Here is a 24,477-nt window from a genome sequence, read left to right on the forward strand (position 1 = left end):
AATTTCAGAAAGTTAAATTAATGCATTGGATATGAAACATAAATCCTCTCAGAAGTCTGCGATACAGAAAAAGTAAACTTAGTGAAATGTCTATCATTCCCAGACATAAACGCAGTAACTTGAATATTCCTGCGACGTGTAAACACTTTGAACTGCCCTATACTGTACATAAACAAACAGAAAACCCTTTTAATACCTTAATAATACCGTCTGTTTTGTGATGTGTCTGCCCAGATATAATAATGATAAACAGAGCAAACAGTGGGACCTCCATCTACGACACTTTCAACTTCATTCACGGGTCTTATTATAGCAGATTGTTTATGGCGAACTTCACAGAGCCAACGTGGACCATCGCTGACAGCAATCAGCAGATTTGCACGCTAAAATCTCCTCACTAACTCCTAACCAGCCGTCCCCCCGTGGCTTCTGGCTCGGCCAAACCTTTGAAATGTCCTTCAAGGCATAAAAAATATAAAAAAAACACAAAAACCACGCAGCTTTGGGAGAAGACTTTTTTTTTTTTTACATTATAATTACACTTTGAAAAGTTACAAAGTTTCAAAAAAGACCATCACTTTTTATCCTCTACCCTTTGCTGATATTGATCAACCTCTGGAAAACTGTTTTCTTATTATTGCATGATCAAAAGCTGAGAATGTTTCAAGATTTAGGAGGATCATCAAGGGAAGGATTCACTCAATGAGGCAGAATTTTGTTTGTTTATTAAAATGTGTTTCAACTGTTGTTTCTTTCATCTGATATACAAATAAATGATGTTTTAATCATTTGTTTGAAGTGAATATAAAAGACTTTTACTTACTTGAGATAAATAGCTGTTTAGAGAGGTCATGGGAGGTGAAGAGGAGGGTGCAGGACGGGTGGAAGTAGTTGACAAAAACGGGCAGAAATCATCTTTACGAAGAGTAAAGTGAGAGGGAAGATTTACCCAACATTATTGAGACCTAACCTACACAAAAACAATCAAATAAAGTTAGAAGAGTCAGAGTTAAAGAAGCGAAGATAAAGAATGTAGCTGATTTTATTTTATTAAAAATAATAATAATAATCTCTATTTATATAGCGCCTTTCTAGACCAGGGTCACAAAGCGCTTTGACAGCCATTCACACATACTGATGGGAGTAGGCTGCACCACATGGCGCCGAATCTGCATAATGAATTATCATCATTTTGATAGTTACCGTACAAGGACATTGTCCCAGCGATCCAGGAACCTGTTCCCCTGCAATACAATTATATCAAGACTGAAATAAAAATCTATTTTCTTTTTTATTTAGTAACCTCAGCGCTTTGTGAACATGATATAAGGTTGAATGAATCCCCACAGACGACTATTTTAAATATATATTTTTACCTCATAATGTTATTTTATCTTCTCAGATGGATACCAGCTATATATGAACTTCAATAAATATGGGTTGAATTACTAAAACTGACCTTCCCTTTCTTTGTTAAGGATAAAGACCAGCAGCCGCTCTGTCTGGTTCTTCACTGATCAATACAAATGTCAACACATACATGCACGGAATGGAAGTTAGTTCTGTAAATAGAATAAAGGTTATCAATAATAATCCTGAATGTATGAAAAATGTAACTTTTATTTCATTTTTAAATAACTAGAATATAGAAAAATAGTGGACACTGACAGGTAAACCAAATGAGTAATTTGATTAATTAACCATATATAAAATGAATACAAACTTTTTTGATTTACAGGGATATTACTGCCACTCAAAAAAAATGTATTTTATTACGAGATAGGTATTTTTATACGACTTTAATACATTGATTTTGTTCGACTTTAATATTTTAATGAATGCATTTTGTACGAATTTAATCTCGTAATAAAATCATTTTGTTCGAATTTAATCTCGTAATGAAAAAAAAAATGAAATCTTTATTTTCATTTTTTAAAGTCAAGAGGTCATTCTGGCGGCCGCGTCACTTGAAATCTCGCGAGATCACCTGTGGTTACCGGGGGAACGGTATTTGGAAAAGTTCTGCCACTGCTGCTGCTGGTGTTGCTTCACTCCGTGATGAACACTGACTTGTTTTACACCTGCTCGTCCGGAACAACAGAACCGAGACCGTCCCAGTCCAGCCCTCGAACGGAGGAAATGTTGTAGAAGTATGTCCGGGATGACCAGTTTTCTCTTAGGTAGGTATTCAAAGTTAGCATGCTAGCGTTAGCATAATGGAAGCTACATCAAACGGTCGCGGTTCAACATATTCCGTCACTTTTAACGTGTATTTATCTACAAAACTACATTCCTGACATGTGGCTTTTTTATGTCCGGCTGCCAAGGGAACTAAGCGACATTTTTGACAAGCTGTTTTTTTTTTCAAGCTACTAGTCGAGCCAGTCAATGCGGGTTCACGTCACGCCTGAGGTTATGGGTCAGTGTTGGCGCTAAAAGTCAATAACAGCAGCAACACATGCTGGAACTGTGTGTTTACTAATAATATAAGTGACCTGTTGACAGCTCACTGGACGTATCTCCCTCACAAGTCAACTGTTTCCATCGAGTATAGTGTCAGTACATCCCTGTCTGTATAGCTTCGTTTTAATTACTGTCAATGTCATGTTATTTTACACCCTATAAATCATATTGTTCAACCATGTGGTTGAACCAGTCTGTTGTGATTAAAGGCGTATTTATTTTACACAGCAGAAGATTAAAGTACGTCATGCAAACACGTGAGAGTCAAATATGTCAAACTCCAAAACTTCTACAAACCCCTAAAAGATCCAACAAAGTAGTAATGATTCAGCAGGAAGTAGTGGGCTGAAACCTTGATCCAACAATGTTCTTTCCAGAGAAAAGATTTAATAACCGTATGAATAAAACAGCAGGCACAGTCCAAACAATGGCGAGTTAAATCATATTCCAGTTCAAACTCTTTTTCAAAGGAAGCACAATTTGTGCAGCACGTTAACCCTAATATTGTGTACTTCTTCAAAGGCAGATCTAAGTAAATATATTGCATTTTTATGGTCAATAGCATTTACACAACAACCACTTTCAAACTTGTATTAAATTATTTTTAACAAAAATACTTTTTAATAACCAAACACTGGTTGAATATTTAGAGTAAAATAGATATTTAGATACTTTATTGATCTCACAGAGAGAAATGGAAACATCTGGGAGCGCCAACAAGGTAATGTATACTAGTTTGAAATTACATTCAAACATAGATTTTTATTTTTTTATATATTAATTTACTTAATTTGCAACTTTCTTTTGGCTTTAAAATGTGGCACAATGTCTTCAAACACACACTCGTTGTCACTTTTTTTGTTATACAATTGTGAAGAGTATTTTTATCACGTATTGTTATGTATTATTACATGTATAACAACATGTTTGAATGTAAGTGTTTTGTTTTGGGCCTTTTATCATTTCTGACTTGATTGTACCAGTATGTGTTTTAATGTTTTTGGTCAATATATATATATTTTTTCTACGATTTAATCTGAGTCCATTTTTCTTTATTCCAGAAACGAGGACAAAACCACCCGAAACGATGCCTTCGTCACAAATCCTCCAACCAGTGCTGAAGTTGAAAGTTGATGAGCTCTTTCTCAACTGGCTGAGTGATCCAGAGACTCAATCACTGCTCAAGGTTTATCTTGACCTCGTCAAGAGCGGTCAGCACGCCGAGCTGAACGGCGGAGACGCCGCCGAAAACGGACTGTTGTGCCTCAACGATAATAACAATGTGGCGTCACAGAAGAACCTGGCAGACAAGAAGATCCCTTCGTTTAATTCCCCTGCACTGCAGCCGTCAGCCGGGACGCTTCCCTCGGGCAGCAGCAGTAGTTCCAGAGTCACCGGGATCAACGGTAGAATACTACGACGATCCGTCAGCATAAAAAAGGTACATTTTTCTCCAGATCTGGTATTAAGTGCAATTACTCTAAATGGGTTTCACAGAATCGATGAACATATCTTTCCACAGGGCTTATCCAACTTATTTTTATGAGAACAAAATCAGGGTGTGTTCAGTGTCTGTCCTATATCCAACCGCCTTGGGTTTAAAAGTTGGCTGCAGATTATTTTGTACCTGTGTTGACAAGAAAATCGTTGTGCATTGTTGGTGTAATTCAAACTGCACAGCTTCGATTTTGCACGTGAATCTCTTTACAAACAACGCCTCAAATCTTGACTGATATCCGCTTGTAGCAAAGTGTGCGTTTGTCTCCACACATGCCTGCAAAAGTGCGCCGGATAAATGTTTACGCGACTACTTTGCTCACTTTAAGCCAGCAGTGAATTCTACATTGTTGTCCGATTACACACTTGTCCCATTACAGGAGCTATGATGACAACAGGATCACGATAAATCAAAAGTATAGCGTTGTTTACATGACCATTTCAAATATCTTCAGAAATGTGTGAAAATGTAAAACAAGATTTAGGACAAAACCGCTAAAGGGTTGAACAACTTCCTGTTTTTGGCTCCAAAGGAAACTCGTTTGTCAACATACAACCGTCGTCTTAACAACTGTTTAAATATTGTGTCTTAAACATTGTTGATGACTCAACCTTCATAATTCTTTTTTAATAAAAAAAAAAAGAAGGATTGGACTTATTTCTTACTGTGTTTTCGTAAAGAAAATCTGCAAAAAGTGTTGCCTTTGGATAAATTAATGTAATCCTTGGTTCCACAAGTCAAGGAAAATGACAAGAAAAGCCTGTTTTGTGTACAGAGTTTATTTAATTGTGACATTTCTTCTCATAAGTTTTTTAGTACACATTTCTTTTAATTTGTTTCTTTGCTGCCTTATTTTGGATTTCAAATATTTGCTGTGTTTGTATTGGCAGCTAAATACATTGGCATACCATTTATTCTTGGCCACAAGGGGTGGCTAGTATTCTCTGGCTTTAGGGGGCATGCAGTGTTGCACTGTCACTGCCTGTCAGAGTTGTCCAATGAATACTTTGAATGAGAGACGGGAGCGACGTCTCTAGAAGTGTATGCGGTTTTTGCATGGTTTGTCGAAACTTTGAAGTTTTGTTATTAATCAACCATATGCTGTTGTGTCAGGACGGGTCTAGGGTTTATTATTTTGACTCCACGTCAACATTTCTTAGCTCTGAAACTTGCCTAAGAGGCGACGTTCAGGTTGACTTGGGTCAAGCGACAGTGAGACGGTCGAACAGCTGCATCCATGCGTCGCAGAAACTCTCCCTTCATGTTGTTGACATGACCAGAGGAGCTTTAGCAACGGAGCCTGAGCCGAGATTGAAACTTAACAAGGACTTTCTCGCTGCGAAAAATCTTTTAAATTCTGTTAATCTGTTAAATTGATGTCCGTAAAAGAACAATGTTAAAACAAAATGTACTTTTACGAACATAAAAAGAAAGCATTCAAGAAAAAAAGGACTTCTTTAAGTATTGATATTTATGTATGATACTCAAGCTTTACTGTTACGTTTTCTGAAAATGTCAAAGAATAGAAGTAGATTATTCTCAGCATCATAAAACAACATGTGAATAAAAATGATCAGAGATCTAAGTTATTTACAACCATATTCTATTTTTCACCAAATATATTTGCATATTTCTACTTTACTTTTATACATTTTCCTGTTTTTTACTATTTGAAATTTCCTTCATAACATTGAGCTTAATGGGACACCATATGAAAATAGCTTTCCTGGCCTCACTTTCACAACACACTGCTACACAAGAGCAAGAACTGCTGGATTTGTAACACAGAGAGTGACCTACCTTGAAATGAATTCTAGATTCAGGTGGTACTTCAGAATACTGGTCAAATTGCATCATAAGTACATGTTCCCATTATCAGCATTGTCAGATTTTATCATATTTGTCAGAAATAAAGTTTTTTTTATAGTACATTTATTTGTGCTATAACCAAATAAATGGATTTTAAAGTCCTATAGTATTCTTAATACATTTTACAAGTAGAAGGTTGTTGTTGTTGTTGTTTTAAAGAAAAATATTACTGAAACCTTTTAATGTAGCTAAATTCCTGGTGTTATACAACAGGAATTCAAACTCTGCCTGGTGGCGCAAGCTTTAGAGTCCAGTTACTTCAACTCGGGGATTGGAGTAGTTTAACATATCTTCATGGCAAATGTGTAAAGAAATGTAAACTAACAGAGTGTTTCCTCTTGGCCGGGTCATGCAACTAATCTCAGATGGCAGGGATTTAGACATTTGTCAGTTTGTGATACCCCTGAGTGGAATGGAAAACTTTCGCCCCCCACACCATGTCGACAGTCCAGATGGTTCCAGAGCAACTGTCGAACACTTTGTGTATTCTTCTCCAATGGTTCCATGATGCGTAGTGACGCCACGTCGGCCACTATCAAAGTTATATATAGTTATTCTGGATATTTCAGGACAACGGAACACGTTTCCGACGCATGCATTCTTTGAAGGATTACAGTAAAAATTCAATTCATGTCATGGGGATGCTGCCTGGAACAGCTGGTCTGACTTTGACATCAGACACTGATATAGATACCCTTGCTTCTCCTGTGTTGGCGTTAAATACTGCGACTGTGCCAGTAAGACGAGGCGTGGCTGCGCATTTAGTTTGTCATTTTATGTCTTCTATCGCATTCCTCTTTTATCTATATCTTTATCCTGAAGTTCTTTTAAGCATCATCCTCAACCATTGTTTTTTTCTGGACACATCAACACGTTGTTTACTTTTATGCTGAGCTGAGTAAAGTTCATTTGCCTTTTGAAGTCCAGTAGAAATGAAAACGTCACGTCAATGCAAAGGTGTCTTTTTAAAATGGCAACGTGTTGACTTAGCAACGTCGAAGCTATTTGGGTCTGAGGTCGAGTCATCGGTTCTCCCACATGGCAGAGAGGTGCAGAACACTTTTATTTTAGTGTCTTTGACATTCATCAGCATGGCAGGGAGAAGGTTTTAGCTTTCACTGAATGGTTTCAAACCTTCATGTTTTTTCGGCCCCTACACCAGGAGTTGTTGTCCTTCAGAGAAAAATCATTTCACATAAACAAACCATCAATTAAACTAGCTTTATTTATAAAGTAAATGCTTTATTTTTTCTGAAACAGTTTAGCGAAAACATTTTTTTGGTTGTTTACAATGTTCCCAGACCTTTGAAATAAATTAGTTTAGGTCTATAATATGTTCATATTCATAATTTTGACCAATGTCTTTTGTTTTACATCCATTACTAGCTTTGGTTGATTTTTATCTTATCTATATAAAATGTTATTACATCACATAAAGTATTACTATTGTTGACGATGGCTTGAGAAGATTTTTGAATTTCCGAAATTAATAAATTAAGTAAATAATAATTTTCTAATTTTCTTTATTTGATTATTGTTGAGCAATGTTGTCCTTTTAATGTGACATTTCAAGGACTATGTCCAAAAGGGTCCACGCCCCTAAATCCGTCAATAGAAGACTCAAAAGACGTCTTGTCTGGAATTTGTTCTCGGAAAATTGTCACCAACAGGCACTAATTCTGGACACTGTGTTTCATAATCTCATTTGTTATGTTGTAGAACATGTTTATGGGCAAATGGGATTCAGGAGTTTCATGTCGGCTTCCACATGCAGCAGCTTGGTTTAGATTTTCTTCAACTTATCCGCCCAAAATTGTGTTTGTTATGTAAAATACTGAGGTGGTAATGGTATGTTAGCGAGAGATCCTGATGCAAGACATTTGTGGAAATTTGTTTTATGAAATCGTCTTTGATAAAGGGAAATTCAACCCCCTTATTTCAGACTCTCCCACCAAAGTCTTGCCACAAGATCAAAGGAACTGCTTCATGAGTGCTTAATTAGTTTTAAACAATAACAACACAGGAAAGTTTTCCTAATTTACCTTTACCCTTATGTAATCTTAGGGTCAAGGTGACCCGGAGGCCCGAAAACAAATGTGTTCGTGGTATCCTTTATGTTGTGTCTGGGTCAAGGTGAACAACCTCCACCACTGCATATGTATGTCTGGAAGTCAGGGAGGTGGTTCACCTTGACACAGAGATAACACAAGGTATACCACAAACGCATTGGTTTTTGGGACTTTGGGAGATAACACAAGGGCTAAGAATAAAAAAAAAACATTCTTTATTGTCTGAATTACTGACAACCTTTTTTTTGTAGTTCACCGAATCGTAGATACAGTATTTTAGCAACCTCTTGAAAACTTTAATTAAAAATCTTTTTTATAAAAAGATAAATGATATTTACATAAAAAATGATGTATTTGCTTATTATATTGAAAAAATAAACGTTATTTATGATCTTTAATATTTACTGATTTTGATGTGCTCTGACCTCTGGATATAATCCACATGTATTTGTCTATCCTTACGACTAACATTGAAACCACATCCAGCAGCTTATCAAGCTCATGCAGAGTATTTTGTGGAGGAAACCGGGAAGTGTGTGTGTGTAGAAAACACTGGAAAGTCACGCTCTTTGTGATCATGCCGTCTAAAAATAAAGTGGGTGTGTCTTTGTACACTGAGGTTTATTACGGGCATCTCCATTTGGCGTCTCTTTAATTATTGTTTATAAATACAGTGTGTGGGAGGAGCACATTTACATCGCGTAGCCTCAGGAAATCATAAGATCAGGGAATCCCGAAGGAAATTGGGGTAATTGCCGTCACTTCGGGACAGCAGCGAGCAGAAGTGTTTGAAAACCAACTGTAGATGTTTGTTTCTCCAGATCTGGTTCCTCCGATTGCCCAAACCAGTGCTCTTAATAGGCACGAGGCTTTTAATAGACACAGACTGGTTCGGACATCATTCTTTGAATTTGACATGTCCCCCCCCTCCCCTCGTTACCCATCAACTATAATAAGACGTGGAATGGTTGGCAGCTCAGGCTCGCGACTGGAAGGCAAAACAAAGACAAGCTCAAGATGGACGGAGAAATCAGCCAAGATTGGTTTAGTAAATAATAACGACAACCTCGGTGGCGTTGTTTACCTTTTCTGTTGGTGGAGACGCGATGAAAGAACGCCTTTGAGAGTTTAGTTGTAGGAGAAACGATGGAATGTGAAACAGATGTATCTGATTATTCAATTCTTATCATTTGTATTTTACAATAAGAGAACCTCAATGATGAACACGTTTGTCTTTTTTATTTCATTAATCATATAAAATCTCTTATATAGATCCCTTCAATGGTCCAGGTGGCATTTTATATCAGGAAAAAATAATGATTCATAAACATTTATAAAAATATGTGTTGTTTTGATTTGTGCTGTCCAAAAACAGATTTGTTTTGGAAAAAAGACACGATAAGGTCATGATGCAATTTCTTAGGGTTATTATAACATGTCAATTCACTTGACTATCACAATATTCTTATTGAATATAGCACTGTATTTTCACGTGTGTTCATTTTTGTGTTGCAAATAAACTTCTAGCTGCTAGATCTTTAAGTCCTACGGAGCTAAAGTAGCAATGAATCCTGTGAGATCCCAGCAATGACTTGGGACAAGAGGATACAGTTCACTCCAGCAGCTTTTCAAAGCTGATTTTTATAAAAATCAAATGAGGTTACGATTTTGGTCAAAAGTTATTCTGCAACAACAGTCTAGTACTTGTGCAATGCTTGTAATATATCCTTGGTACTACCGTATCACAATATATGGCATCATTCCCTTGCCTGTTTATCTTGATGCATAGTCCCTCATCATGACCATGTAACTTATTACTTTATAAAGTTTCCCCCTGCCTGAAATCTGGGCGAGCGAGAGGTTAGCGAGTTAGGAGAGCGGAGTCTATTAAAAAAACTAAAATAAATCTTTATAGTTTGCTCGAGGTGTGTTGGGGTGGGAATGTGTCCAAGAGGAATGTCAACAGGTTGGACAGGTCGATCAGGAGGCTCTGTGGTTGAAGCTGGACTCCCTGGTGACTAGTGGCAGAGAGGAGATCCCTGGACTAACTACTGTCCATCATGGATGATGACAGTCATCCTCTGATCACTGTCGTCATTGAGCAAAGAAGCAGATGGAAAACAAATGCTCCTCCCATGATGGAACACTAATGGACTCAGGGACTCATTCATTCCTCGTGGTATTAGACGGTTTAATTTTGGTGGCAGGAGTGGAGTGAAAAGATGATGATATTCCATGTTAATCTTTGTATCCTTAGATACTTAGATTGTGTAATCTTGCACCTTCATTTTATAGAAACTTTGTTCTTGTTCTGTATTGCTTTGTGCTGGCTGGAAAAACAATCTCTCGAAGGAGACCTCCAGAGGGGTCTATAAAGTTTTATCTATCTATCTATCTAGTAGCGGAAGATCCCAGTCTCTCAGCTGCTGCCTGAAGCCTTTCCTCATTCAAACAACATAAAAATATAGCCTTTTTTTTGCACAACAAGGACGTTACAGACGAGCAGTATGGAGGTATTTGGATGTTTTTAAGTGTCTTTTTGGACGAAGATGAAGACTATTAAGCTCCAGTCGCTACATTAAAATGAACAAACATGTTGGCTTTCATTTTAAAAAGGAATTTATTACTCTCGTAATAATCCTAAAGCGTAGTCAACAGTAGAAATTAAGTGAAATTTTAATTTTGGTGAATTATCGTTTAAAAAAACACACTAGTTGCCCTTTAAGTATAACAAGATTAGTAAACATAACGCAAGACGACTGCATTTTTTACTGTCAGAATCTATTATTATGAATCATGACCAAGTGACGACAACAATTGTGAAATCTGTAATTACTTTAATTACGAATTTTCCATTATGGCTCTTCAGCAGGAGTACATAGTTTATAGATTACACAGATGAGATTCAGTGTGAAGATAATTTAGTTTATTTTTGACATTATTTACGAGCGCAGCTTGTGTCTCTACCTGAACACGTGACGCCTTCAAACTAGTTCAGTCATTAAGGTACATGGTTAGAGGGGTGAGCTGCAACAACAGGTCTGTGTTTTTACATAACCTTCCACGGGCTGTAAAGAATGTAAACTGGAAAGGGCAGATCCATTGCACACGGTCACCCCTCCCACCAACACACACACACACACACAGACACACACCCTGTCACTGCTTATCTCCCCAGCAGCTCTGAGGCAAGGGCTTCCTGACCCTGAGCAGTGTTTTTGTGGAACAGCGCAGCGGGAAGAGCTGAGATTGTGCGACCAGGAATGGTGGCAGCAGCTGCTCACTTTCGTTAACCGTCACACCGGGGATCGTACCGGCAACTCTCCTCCCCGACCCACACTTCCACCGGGGGACACTAGCGGTGGGACCGAGTATTCGCCGGTGTATATGCGTTCGGGGCCAAGATGAGGATGAGGGAGCTGACTCTACGTCAGGACCCCGACCTGAGGAAGGAGTTGGCGCTGCTGGCGCGAGGATGTGACTTTGTGCTGCCCTCGCGCTTCAAGAAGAGGCTGAGAGCCTTCCAGCAAGGACAGGCAGGTGTTTCTTTAACTGTACCATCAACTGGTGTAACCGTCACTCAACGACTAAAGTTTTTCTTTTTACTACAGTTTGAAATGCTGAGATTGTTGTGCTGTTTGTTCCCCCCCCCCGCCCTCCTTTTTCTTATTCCATCCTTCCCCACAACAAAGTGTAAAATGTCACTAGGCTTAGAAGTTGAGCTCAAGAGCTGTGTCAGTGGTGAAGCGAGACGTAGGGGACGGCACGGGGCAACACGGTATGTGTGCGTGTCCTTTTATAGCAATAGCTGACAGCACAGGCCGACAGCATCAACAGATCAGCAGCATTTTACGTGTGGAACTCTGAGCTGAGGTGACTCTTGATATTCACAGAAACCCCTCGAGCTTCTTTCAGGTGGTTGGTTCTGACGAATAACTTGCATTGCATAGTGAGCGGAAACCAATTAAAATACAAGTTTGTCAGTCATTGCAACATCTGACCTATTTCTAAGTTGATGAGTTGAGTTATTCAACTTAAACAAGTGTCCCCATAGTTTTTTTACACCGTGAACCAGTTTAATGTCGGACGACCTTCAGATAAAAAAGTAAAAATCAATCTTATAGAGTTTTGTGTTTCACACATTTTCAGTAGTTTACAGGTACAAGAAAACTTGACTAAAACTAATTTATCTAAACTATATTGATGTGTCAAGAGTCACAGGCTACTGTTACTTTAAGGTAACTTCCAAGAAAAAAAAACTTTTTTTTTTCAAAAACCAAACGACTTTATTAGCAGTGTGAGTTGAGTCTGGCGATATGATGCATATCACGATACAGGGGCAATGGTACGATGTATTTTAAATTCCTTAAGCAACTTATCTTTACGCGACGATGTATTGGATTTGTTTTAGATCATTTAATTGCAAAACTGTCATTGCAGAGTAAACACACAATGCTTTTACATGCTTAGCTTAACTAAATGTAAACACGGATCTATATTTGTAAATCGCAATCAGAAGAAATGCAGTAAAAAAAAAACGTACACCCTTACCTTTCCGACAGTAATATTAAATGGACGCAAATTACTTTTTTTCTTTTATTTCTGTTCGACCCGGTAACCAATGCCTCACAGATCTGTACTGGTCCCACAGACCGGGGGTTAGAAACCACTCTTCTACCTCGAGTATCATCATAATTGAATGTGGGGAAAAAACACCTAAATAATGTTTATTACTTTGGGTTGTTTACAAACCAAAGCCAGCCATAGGTGCAGTTTTCGAGACACGTTTTGTTTTATCAGTCTTGGTAAAAGTCTTTAGGTTCTGTGTATCTTTGGACTGGGGCAGTATTGTTGTAGCAGCTTATTGTTTAGTCTGGTTGACAAAGAAGTTTTTAGGTACATTTTTCCACCCTTCGTGGGTTTTGTACCACCTGACAAAGTCTTTTGACAAAGTAAACACGATAAGATTGATGTTTACAAAGTCACACTCGACATCAAACAGTTACACTTTTGAACTTGAATTCTTATCAACCGTCTCCATCAAGTGGAACTTACCTTTATGTTGTAGTAACTTTAAGCTGAATCACAACGTTACTTACAAAGGTTATTTGTTCACCTTGAGAGATGCAAAGTATTGATACAACTTTTGTTTTTCTCACAAATGTATTGGTTGCATGATGCAGGGAAACGTAAACAAGGGGAGTAGAGTTGATTCTCATTTTCTATTGATTTGCCCCCTGATGTTGTGTATTTGTGGTATTTTAAATGACTTAAAAGTTTTATTCAGTCAAATCTCCTGATTTTGGTTGGCAACTGAAGTACAATTGTGAGCTGGAACAACAAGGAAAAAGAAACCTAAGATGATTCTTCTTTTGTGTCGCACAATTAGCTTTAGCTTCAAACCGGTGCTTGGAAACTGAAGCGTCGCAGCAGGTCCTCGGTTCTTATTATTGAACTTGTGAAAACAGCCGCGCTGGAACTAGCCAAGTAGCATCCTCTAGATCACAGCAGGGGGAGCATAGTAGCGCTGACTCACTGCTCCATTTAAACACTCTTAATGTGCGTCTGTGCTGTCATTGAAACTGAGATCACTTGACATCAATAATCGGTTGATTTAGTTTTGGATGAAGTTTGAATAAAGCTCAGTTGTTTGGTTTGAACATTCATGAGATAATACAATTAGAAATGTTCTCTCTGCCTGTTTGTTTTCTTTTGATCCTTCATGTGTAAATAATGAAGCCTGCATTTATCTTCCCGCAAATCATCTGTCAATCAAACTTCAAGTGTAACTTGTCACTTTAAAATGATGAGTAATGATAATAGAGTGATTTAACATTCTTCACTTTCCACCGTCGGCTTTTCAAAGATGTCGTTTCTCACAGTCGCAACTTTCTAATCGTCGTTCTTTAGGTTAAATTATGTCAAGAGGTTTGTTTGTTGACTTGGAGACATGAATGTTGTTTTCATCTCGTCTAGCATCGATGTAAGTGAGCTTGTGTATTCTCTCCTGACCTTTAATAGATTTATTCAATCAATACTACGTGTTGATGTACTGAAGTGCAAACGTCACGTTCAATAATGACGCACAAAACAATTCAGTAAATGCACACAAAGCCTCGTTCAGCTTCAAAGTTAACACAAATATCAGACATTTGACAAGTTTTTGTTTGCTCCACCACTGAGGACTAATGTCAATGTATATCATTCAGTTTTACAGACACATTGGAACAAAGTTCAGCTTAAAAAAAGACAAACTGACTTGTTTTTTTTAATGTTTACTCCCGTTTGAGTCTGAGATTGTCTTTTAATTCTTGGATGTTTATTATATTTTAATTATACCTGTGTTTTACCGAGTCAATACTAGTATTTACTTGTGTTGTAATAGTCTGTGTAATTGTTGACATTTCTGTCTTTAGAGGTCACTATATCAACACATATATTAATCTACTTTGATTTGAGGTAAACATCCGACGACAACATAAAAAGCGTTTGACAAGTACAAGAATAATATTTAAGTCCACATACTTTATTATTAACTTGAGGTTGATAAGCTGATGAATCTTTTCACTGACCTATAATTTCTCTTTTGCTGATGATGGACATGACAAGAAAAGATTCACCCCTTTATTCATTCATGTATCGCTGGCATCACGACCTCTTGTCTCCTCTCAGGTGAAGGCGCCGGAACCCGTCACCAGCGCTCTGAGCGAAAGCATTCCAAAGTTCTACTTCCCGCAGGGCCGGCCCGTCGCCAGCCTCAACATCGACGGCCTCATTTCCAAGATTGAGAAAACATTCTCCCAATTCCCGAATGAAAGGGCGGCCATCGAGGACATGGGGCAGGTCGCCAAGGTGAGAGAGTCTCAGCTGCCACCCATCAGGGTTATTTGCAGGAGTTCTATTTAGATTTTTCTCTTTTTAAATCCCCTCCTCCACCGGAATACCCCTCCGCCTGAGGAGAACATGTGTTCAATTGTGAAGTGCTGCAGCTTTAATATGATGTTTACGTTTTCATTTTATTACTAATACAAACCTTTTTAATTAAGAGCCGCTTTATGATGGGAAAAAGATTCAAAAGGAAAAAAATCTGTTATTGAAAGGAAAAATTGTGTAAAAAAAAAAAGGTAATTTGTTGAAAGAAAAGACTTTATAAGCAAAACAAATTCGTAATCTTTTTGTTGATTTATGTGTCGCATGGATTTAAAAGGCCCTTAAAATGTTAATTTGAACTTACCTTGATTGTTTTCTATTATTAGGTATAAGGTTAAAGAGCTAGAATTGTTGCTTTATTGCATTTATTACTTCTTTTTATATACATGTTAATTCATTTTATACATCACTCAACTCAAACTATACTTGAATATGATTTCTAATAGATTTGACGAGCAAGAAATACAAAAGAACAAATTAAAAAAAAGGAAAAAAAGATTTTAAAATGTATGCTTTATACTTTTATGTGGGTGTTTTTTGTTTGTTTATTTACCTTTTTATATTATGCTTTCTTCTCCATTTAAAAATAAAGGAGTTGTAAAAAGAACTTCAGATATTTCCAGAACTAGTAGTTGCATTTAATAATACAATAAATATAAGATTTACCTCATGAATGCAAGGGCCAAATGTGGCCCCCGGGTCACACTTTTCCAGGGTCTTTCCTCCTTCTCAGAGTCACATGAAACCTTAAGAGACCTCCTGAGAGGGATCAATAAAGTTCTATCCGTCTATCTATCTATCTAATATTAACCTTCACAACTTCCTGTCCGACCACACACATCCTGGTGATTGGCAGGTGAAATCATGTTTTTTTTAAACGTGTTCGATGCGATACAAAGAGAGTTAAAATGCTTCCTGACGTCCCCCAGGCCTGCGAGTGTCCCCTCTACTGGAGAGTGCCATTGTTCTGCATGGCTGGAGGCGACAGGGCCGGCTTCGTGTCCGTCCACAAGTTCGTGGCGATGTGGAGAAAGTAAGACAATGACTCGTCTTCATCCGTGTCAGTGACTCAGACGCCCAACAGTGGCCGCGCTTGTGTCCAGTAAATAAAGGCAAACGTTTCTCTAAGAATCTGACGCACAAAGCTAGCATTAGCTTCATTATGACCAGGGTTTGAAAAGGAACACCAAAGACTTCTGTGATGAAGGTTCCCGAGCCTGACCTCCAGCACGAGTTCACGGCCAATCTTAGAAAAGAGGCCACGATCGCCGCCCAACACCGGCGGTGATAATAACCCAGTAGCGACTCAGAATCCTAATTTAGGAATACATTAACGTGCCGCTGTGGGAGAGCAAACTTGTGATCCGGTCACAGCCCGGCAGAACCTCACCTTCTCGCCATCTGTTCTTCTTTTCTTCCTCCTCCAGGGTTCTGCAGACCTGTCACGACGACGTCTCCAAGTTCGTGCACCTCCTGGCCAAGCCCGGCCTGCAGTACTTGGAACAAGACGACTTTATTCCGTTCCTGCAGGTACTGACCGCAGCCGTCACTCTCGTCAGCTCGGCCCGCTGGAGTTAGAAGTCTGGACCTGCCGGGCTTTTAATGTGGCGGGACACTGACCGGTGTTTGACATGGCAGGGAAACTCTGAGGAACTGGATCTTAAGCAAACGTGTTTTTACTGGAACCGGCGTGATTATGGCAGCAGAAGTTAAAACATCCTAAAAACACATTAGGAGTTTCTAATTCATACTTCATGAAGCGGTGTCATTATCTTCAGAGGCCACTAGATGGCGTCTGACCTATTTTTCTTTGTTTTGAACAACTGTTGTCATGAAACATCATTTTTAAACTGATGGCGCCACCTACTGACCTCTAAACAACATGACACTGCTTCATGAAGCTTCATCAACACATCACTACTTTATACACGTTCAATACGACCAGCACCGGCTCAGAGTCACATGACTTCACTTGCGTTTTTGTCACTTTATATACTTGAAAATGTTACGTATATTTTCAATATTATTTCAAATTAATTCGGGGTTGATAAATACTAACAAATAAAAAGAAGGAAAATGTGTCCGCAAACAAGAACTTCAGATCTATCTAGAACTATTAATATTTTACTAGGTTTTTTTTACTAAATATTTCCTTTCTTTCAATACTTTATGAGGTTGTGAGTTGCACTGATGAATAAATACATGACAACTCTTGGATATAAAGTTAAAAAAAAGAGACTCTGGCAACACAAAACAAAATCAGTCGGCATATTATTACAAGGAAAATAAATAAAAATGTTGGTTTGCAAAAATGAGAAAATGCAAAAAAAATGTAAAAAGTGTATAGAATTATTAAAGAATATTCTGATTTTTTTTAATCCATAATAAACACTAAATAAACAGTTATCTTGTTGATTCATAGACGTTTCTACATGATTTTTTCTTTGGAAAAATGACAAATAACCATTAATAATGATTTAATAATTGAAATGTATTTTGAGAAATGCATTTTAATATAGTTTTGGACAAAGAAGTGAAGGACAAAGAAACAATATTTCAATTGATAAAATGTTTTTGACAAGTAATAGATGCAGAAGATGCAAAGTCAATATTGTCAGAAGATATTTAAAGTGGTTAGAATTTACTATAAATAGTGTAAATAATAATAATAATCTAGATCAAATAAAATGTAATTTTAAGTCTTTAATTTTCTTAATTGTTTATTTATTTTAACTTTATTGTGGAAAATAAAATGGACAGCAATACATTTAAATGTAGAAACATTTAAAAAATGTATCTATTGAATATATATTTAGATTGTGTATTTTTTAATTGTATTTAATTTATTGTATATTGTGTCTAAATGTTGTATGTATATATAAAATCAAGAAACTTATTCAATTTAATTCCCCCAAAAAACGCAGTGATCAGAATAAACATTAAGTTTTATATTTTCTCTTTGTATGATAAACATTTTTTGGATGAGAAAGTTTTTAGATTTTTTTAGATCTAATGTTAAATGTTTTTAATGTTAACACTAGTGATGGTTCTGATGAAGCTTCGTGAAGCAGTGTCATTATTTTCAGAGCCCACTAGATGGCGTCTTTGCACTAGTTTCCTTTGTTTTGAACAACTGTTCTAATGAAACATTTTTTAAACTGATGGCGCCACCTACTGACCTCTAAACAACATTACGCTGTTTCATGAAGCTTCATCAAATGATAAATAACATGTAAAATATAAAATCCATGTGTGTAGTTCATTGAACTCACGTGGTCGTCTTGTCGTCCGGAGACAGTTTGCTAGACTGATGGCGCCACCTACTGACCTCTAAACAACATGACACTGTTTCATGAAGCTTCATCAACACATCATTAAGTTAACGCTAAATCTTTTGATCCTCTAATAAGTGAAAGTCGTCATTTTTATCATAAATCCATTTCTTTGTATTCCGTGAAACTCCTCTCCTCACATCTACATGCAGACGCGTTTGTATTCCGAGCCGTTTTCCCGATTCATTTCCCTGCCGGGTCGAGCCCGAACACGCCTCCCGGCGCCGATGCCAGGCGGCACGTGGCGTTTAATTTGTACGGCGGCGCGGCGCAGATGTCTTCTGACTGCTGTGATGAATGAAAGCTGGATTGTGGCGGAGTAGATGTGACTGTCGACGCCTGTTTCCCGCGCGCCGTGATTTATGTGTTTCTCTATGATTTAATTCCTCGCCGCCGGAGTCAAAGGGGCTCGACGGACGCCCCGGAGAGAACGGCCTTTTAATTCCACCGCCGCCTCAGCGTTTACGTCGGCGGTCCTCCAGCAGGTGGACCGAAGGGGGGGGGGGGAGGAAACCCCCTGAAAGACCACCTTAAGCAGCACTTATTGATCCCATGTGTGCTACGAGGGTGCCGGTCCGAGGTCCAGACACTTACGATGAGTCAGACCCGTGAGGTAATCGGAGCAGGACGCCACCTCGGTGGAAACCTCGCGCTCGTTTCCAAACCCCCCGACGTTCTACTCGTAGACTGACGGATCTCGAACCCACAACCTTCACCAGTTCCCGCAAATCTCCAAAACTAGCTTCAAAGAAAACTTCCCGGCGGCCTCTGGAGAGGTTTTTTATTTCCCACAACGACATGTCATCGGAGCAGATCAGGCTGATGCTGATCGGTTCTGATGTTCAAATACATCCGACCTCCATAATCCCACGTCGTCCGATTTCTTTTCCTTCCCGGGGTTCAAACTGCAGCTTGTTTTTAGTGTCGGGTCGGGTCAGGTTGGGAGTTTAAAAAACTGACGTTTGATTTGCGCCTCCAGGACGTCGTCAACGGTCACACCAGCCTGGCGTTCCTGAAGGAGGCGCCGGACTTCCACTCCAGATACATAACCACGGTACTACGCCGGCACAACGACCTCGAAGAAACAAGTCGATGGTAAACGTGTTTTCTCTCTCAGGTGATCCAGAGGATATTCTACAATGTGAACCGGTCCTGGACTGGAAAGATTACGTGTAACGAACTCAGGAAAAGCAACTTTCTTCAGGTGAGTAGACGCGAGCGCTGGCGCCACCTGCTGGCGTGAACCGTGGTGGTCAGGATTAAACAATAGTTTAAAGGTTTATATTTTTACTAGTTTACAGGTTTATATTTCAGTAAACTTGAGTGACGTGGCAAGACTCTGATGTTAATGTTATTTCAGGAAAATTGTGTGTTTTTTTCCCTAACTTTACACTTTTAAACTGTAACACTTAGAAATGGTTAAAACATTTCCTTGATCAAAACTGCAACACCTGATTTCGCCAGTTGGGGGCAGAGTCTCTTCAAAGTGTCCATGTCGAGTGTTTCTATAACGTGATCCCGAGATTAACCAAAAGTTGGTCATATTTAGACGCACAACTTAAGCGCTCAGGTGTTCCTCCAGAGACAGGAAACTGATTTCCCTGACTTCCTGTCTGCTCGACCAGAACGTGGCCATGTTGGAACAAGTGGAGAACGTCAACCAGTTGACCGACTTCTTCTCCTACGAACATTTCTACGTCATTTACTGCAAGTTCTGGGAGCTCGACACGGACCACGACCTCTACGTGGACCAGAGGGACCTGGAGCAACACAACGACCAAGGTACGCACACGCACAAAAGCACACAAACTTATACAGACAAGTGCATACATACATACACACATACACACAAACGCACACACGCATACATACATACATGCACACAGACCCACACATATACATACACAAACGCACGCACACACACAAACGCAAAAAGACATGCACAAACACATACACACACGCACACACACACACACGAATACACAGACCCGCACACACACAAACGCACACAGATCCACACGCATACAACAAAAGACGCACACACAAAAGCACACAGACCCACACATACAAAAAAAGACACACACACACACACACATACATACGTATATACAGACACACACACACACATACATACATACATACATGCATACATACATACGTATATATATACAGACACACACACACACACACATACATACATACGTATATACAGACACACACACACACACACATACATACGTATATACAGACACACACACACATACATACATACGTATATACAGACACACACACACACACATACATACGTATATACAGACACACGCACACACACATACATACGTATATACAGACACACACACACATACATACATACGTATATACAGACACACACACACACACATACATACGTATATACAGACACACACACACACACATACATACGTATATACAGACACACACACACACACATACATACGTATATACAGACACACACACACATACATACATACGTATATACAGACACACACACACACACACATACATACGTATATACAGACACACACACACACACACATACATACGTATATACAGACACACACACACATACATACATACGTATATACAGACACACACACACACACACATACATACGTATATACAGACACACACACACACACACATACATACGTATATACAGACACACACACACATACATACATACGTATATACGGACACACACACACACACACATACATACGTATATACAGACACACACACACACACACATACATACGTATATACAGACACACACACACATACATACATACGTATATACAGACACACACACGCATACATACGTATATACAGACACACACACACACACACACACACACACTCAAACGTCTTGAAAACACATCAGTCTCATCATTTCCTCAACAATGGAGTCACTTTAAATCAACTTTATTAAAAAAAAGCGGTGCTGAGTCGACATAAACCTTGATGTCTCCTGTCGCTCCACATGTTCCTCTGATCTCTGGAGGCTCCAGATCATTGAGGAGAAATATCTTCACGTCTGGATGTTTGTCCAGACCAGTGACATCATCGCTGATCCTCAGGAAGTCTTTTCTCTGCAGCCATTTCTCAGAAGATGATCGAGCGGATCTTCTCGGGGACGGTGACCCGGGACAGGAAGGTCCACAAGGAGGGCCGCATGAGCTACGCCGACTTCGTCTGGTTCCTGATCTCGGAGGAGGACAAGAAGAACGACACCAGGTCCGTCCCCTCCGGACCCTCGTCCCGCGAGTCCAACTAACCTCTGCTCCCTCTGGACCCGCAGCATCGAGTACTGGTTCCGCTGCATGGACCTGGACGGCGACGGCGTCCTGAGCATGTACGAGCTGGAGTTCTTCTACGAGGAGCAGTGTCAGAAGCTGGAGGCCATGGCCATCGAGCCGCTGCCCTTCGAGGACTGTCTGTGTCAGATGCTAGACCTGGTCAAGCCCGAGGTCAAAGGTCAGCCACTTTTGAAAAGTTGCACACCTAACTAGCTGACTCAATTTAAACCCAAAATTATTCTGACAGAATTATTCCATTTATGCAAGTAATGTTTTTATTTTATTTTGTAATGTTATTGAAATTAAAACCATAATACAACTATGATAAAAATGGAATACAGTGTTTCTAAAGTAAATTGAAAATGTTTATTTATCATTTTCATGCTAATATCCAGTGTTTGTTCATTTTTCTGCTGCAATTAAACCTCAGGACTCTAGATGGCAGCATTCACTACATCCTCCGCGGCTAAAGGGACAATTAAATGAAATCCCAGCCATGACTGAGGACGAGAGGATGCAGTCGACTCCAGCAGCTTTTATGGCTGAAGCCTGTTTTAAAACATTTGTTCACTTGCTGACTCAATTTTAAAAATAAAAAGGAACAAATCGTATTTTAGTTTTAGTTCATTTATATATTGAAATATTACATTTTATTTATTTTTGCCGGTAGATGGCAGCAGTCATTACTTCGCCCGCAGCTTAAGCTCCAATGAAATCCAGCGAGATCCCGGTGATGACTGAGGACGAGAGGATACAATCCACTCCAGCAGCTTTTGAAGCTGATGTTTAATTTGTTTTAAAACCAAAATATGTTCATAGTAGCTACGACTTGGTCAAGAGTCATGTGGTCTGTAAATTCTGCAACACCAGAGTCAAGCACTCTGACAAATGATGCTTTTATTTTGAAAGAACCGTGTGTCTCTGCAGGGAAGATCACTCTGAGGGACTTGAAACGCTGCAAACTGTCTCACGTCTTCTTCAACACCTTCTTCAACATCGAGAAGTACCTGAACCAGGAGCAGCGAGACCCCTTCTCCGTCATCGGGGTGAGTCCACCTCCTCCCCTCTTGTCTCCCCCTCATCCTCCCCCGCGGGTCACATGACCGTTGTTCTCCTCAGGAGATGGAGCCTGACGGGCAGGAGGCCTCAGACTGGGAGAGATACGCGGCGGTCGAGTACGACATGCTGGTGTCGGAGGAGACGGCGAACGAGCAGTGCAACGACGTGTGAGTGTCTTCATGGTTCGATGTTCTTGAGATCACAGGTGGCTTGACAGGTGTGTGTGTGTGTGTGTGTGTGTGTGTGTGTGTGTGTGTGTGTGTGTGTGTGTGTGTGTGTGTGTGTGTGTGTGTGTGTGTGTGTGTGTGTGTGTGTGTGTGTGTGTGTGTGTGTGTGTGTGTGTGTGTGTGTGTGTGTGTGTGTGTGTGTGTGTGTGTGTGTGTGTGTGTGTGTGTGTGTGTGTGTGTGTGTGTGGTGCTGTAGGAAGAGACTTCTGTCCACAGCAGGTAAGACTCTCAGACTTTAGTCCTTCTGAGCCTCATCAGTCCTGGTCTCTGGTGCTTCTTCTCCTGCTCGACTCTTGACCCTCAACTCTCTCTTTCTAAGTCACTTCGAGTCGAACCCTCGACCTTACTTTGCCGTGAAGAAGTTAGTTTGGAGGGTTTTCAGTGACACCAGAAGATTCAAGGTTGAATTGTACTTGTTTTAAATGTTGAAACTTTATTTATTTATTTATTTTATAATTTAAAAAAAATCATGTCTTAATCGAACGGTTGAATTATCTTTCCTGAAAATGTCATAATAACTATAAAAACATTTAACTTTTTAATAAACATTTAATTAATTTAATTAAATTTATTTGATTTTTTTCTAAAGGAATACATTGTTAAAACATAGTTTGATATTATAATTCAAAATTACATAAAAATAAAATAAACTCATTCAACCAGATGATACTAAATGAGTATCGAGCAATTTGATTGGCTGTGAGACGATCAATCACATGATTGGCTGAAAGTTCTAGTAGCTCTGTAATCATTTGGTAACGTCTGGTGACACTTTTATACATTTTTATATTGAATTTAAAAGACTTTGAAATATAAATAATATCAAACTCCATGTTTCAAAAAAGAAAAAGTAATTAAAACAATTCAATAAAATAATTCAAAGTTTGAAAAGTTCAATTCAACACTAAATGTTTCGATGTCACTGATTCACTTAAGTTCTGGTGATGGAATAGTTTTAATGGTTCAGTTGTTGTGTTACTGGATCATGAGGTTTCGTGATACACTTTTTCAAAGACCACTAGATGGCGCTCTCTGGTCTAGAGCATTGATCCACTAATGCAGATCACATCATTTCACACCTGGAGCGCCACCTGCTGTTACCGCATGTTCCGACACTGTATCGCGAAGCTTCGTTTCTGACCCACTTCTCTCTCTGGACCCGGTCCCAGGTACGAGGACCCTCTGAGCTCTCTGGGTCAACACATCACCTCCGAGCTGGGTCTGACCAAGAGACACTTCCTGGACCTGCCGTCCAACGACTTCGGCCTCGACGACTGCGAAGACGACTACTGAGCCCCGAGGCGGTCAACGCGCGTCCCAGCTAGCAAGGAGCTGTGGCGGCTCTGGATAACGAACAGGACAGACAAAGACTTTGCACTTTAATATTCTGGTAGATCAAGATCAAGGTTCGGCTCATGTTACATTCCAGGGACAGAAGATGTAAACGCAGTCGTTCAAAAGTGCCAAAAACTTCACACACACAACAATGCAGACCCGAGTGTGTGTGCGTGTGCGTGCGCGTGTGTTTAAGTTATTACAGATATAAATACGTGTAAATATTTGCGGTGATCGTTTTAGACCAGGAACCAATTTTCATTGTTTTGTTTCATTAATAAAGTTGTGACGACGACACACGTGACGATCGTTGTCGAGCACTCGTGCCACATCCCATAATGCAATACCAGCCACAGAAGT

General features: G+C 39.3%; 1 protein-coding gene across 4 annotated transcripts; it reads left to right on the forward strand.

The window, feature by feature from the left end:
- The first annotated feature begins 2,034 nt into the window (after positions 1–2,034).
- Positions 2,035–24,415, forward strand: ppp2r3b (protein phosphatase 2, regulatory subunit B'', beta). Of its 4 annotated transcripts, XM_087803776.1 has the most exons (14): positions 2,035–2,180; positions 3,525–3,904; positions 14,572–14,751; positions 15,759–15,862; positions 16,257–16,359; positions 19,141–19,215; positions 19,279–19,365; positions 19,787–19,943; positions 21,296–21,434; positions 21,499–21,674; positions 22,424–22,542; positions 22,616–22,722; positions 22,979–23,001; positions 23,952–24,415. In XM_087803776.1, exons 1-14 carry the CDS (start codon positions 2,153–2,155, stop codon positions 23,966–23,968), a joined length of 1,695 nt encoding a protein of 564 aa, XP_087659902.1. In that variant the 5' UTR covers positions 2,035–2,152; the 3' UTR covers positions 23,969–24,415. The 4 variants fall into 4 exon arrangements, with proteins under 4 accessions (XP_087659902.1, XP_087659901.1, XP_087659904.1 ...); XM_087803775.1 differs by lacking the exon at positions 22,979–23,001; XM_087803778.1 differs by lacking the exons at positions 2,035–2,180; positions 3,525–3,904; positions 22,979–23,001 and adding an exon at positions 11,105–11,441 and having other exon boundaries at positions 14,578–14,751.
- Positions 24,416–24,477: the final 62 nt, after the last annotated feature.

Source organism: Callionymus lyra, chromosome 12 (assembly GCF_982586985.1).
Source record: "Callionymus lyra chromosome 12, fCalLyr1.hap1.1, whole genome shotgun sequence".
Lineage (NCBI taxonomy): Eukaryota > Metazoa > Chordata > Actinopteri > Syngnathiformes > Callionymidae > Callionymus > Callionymus lyra.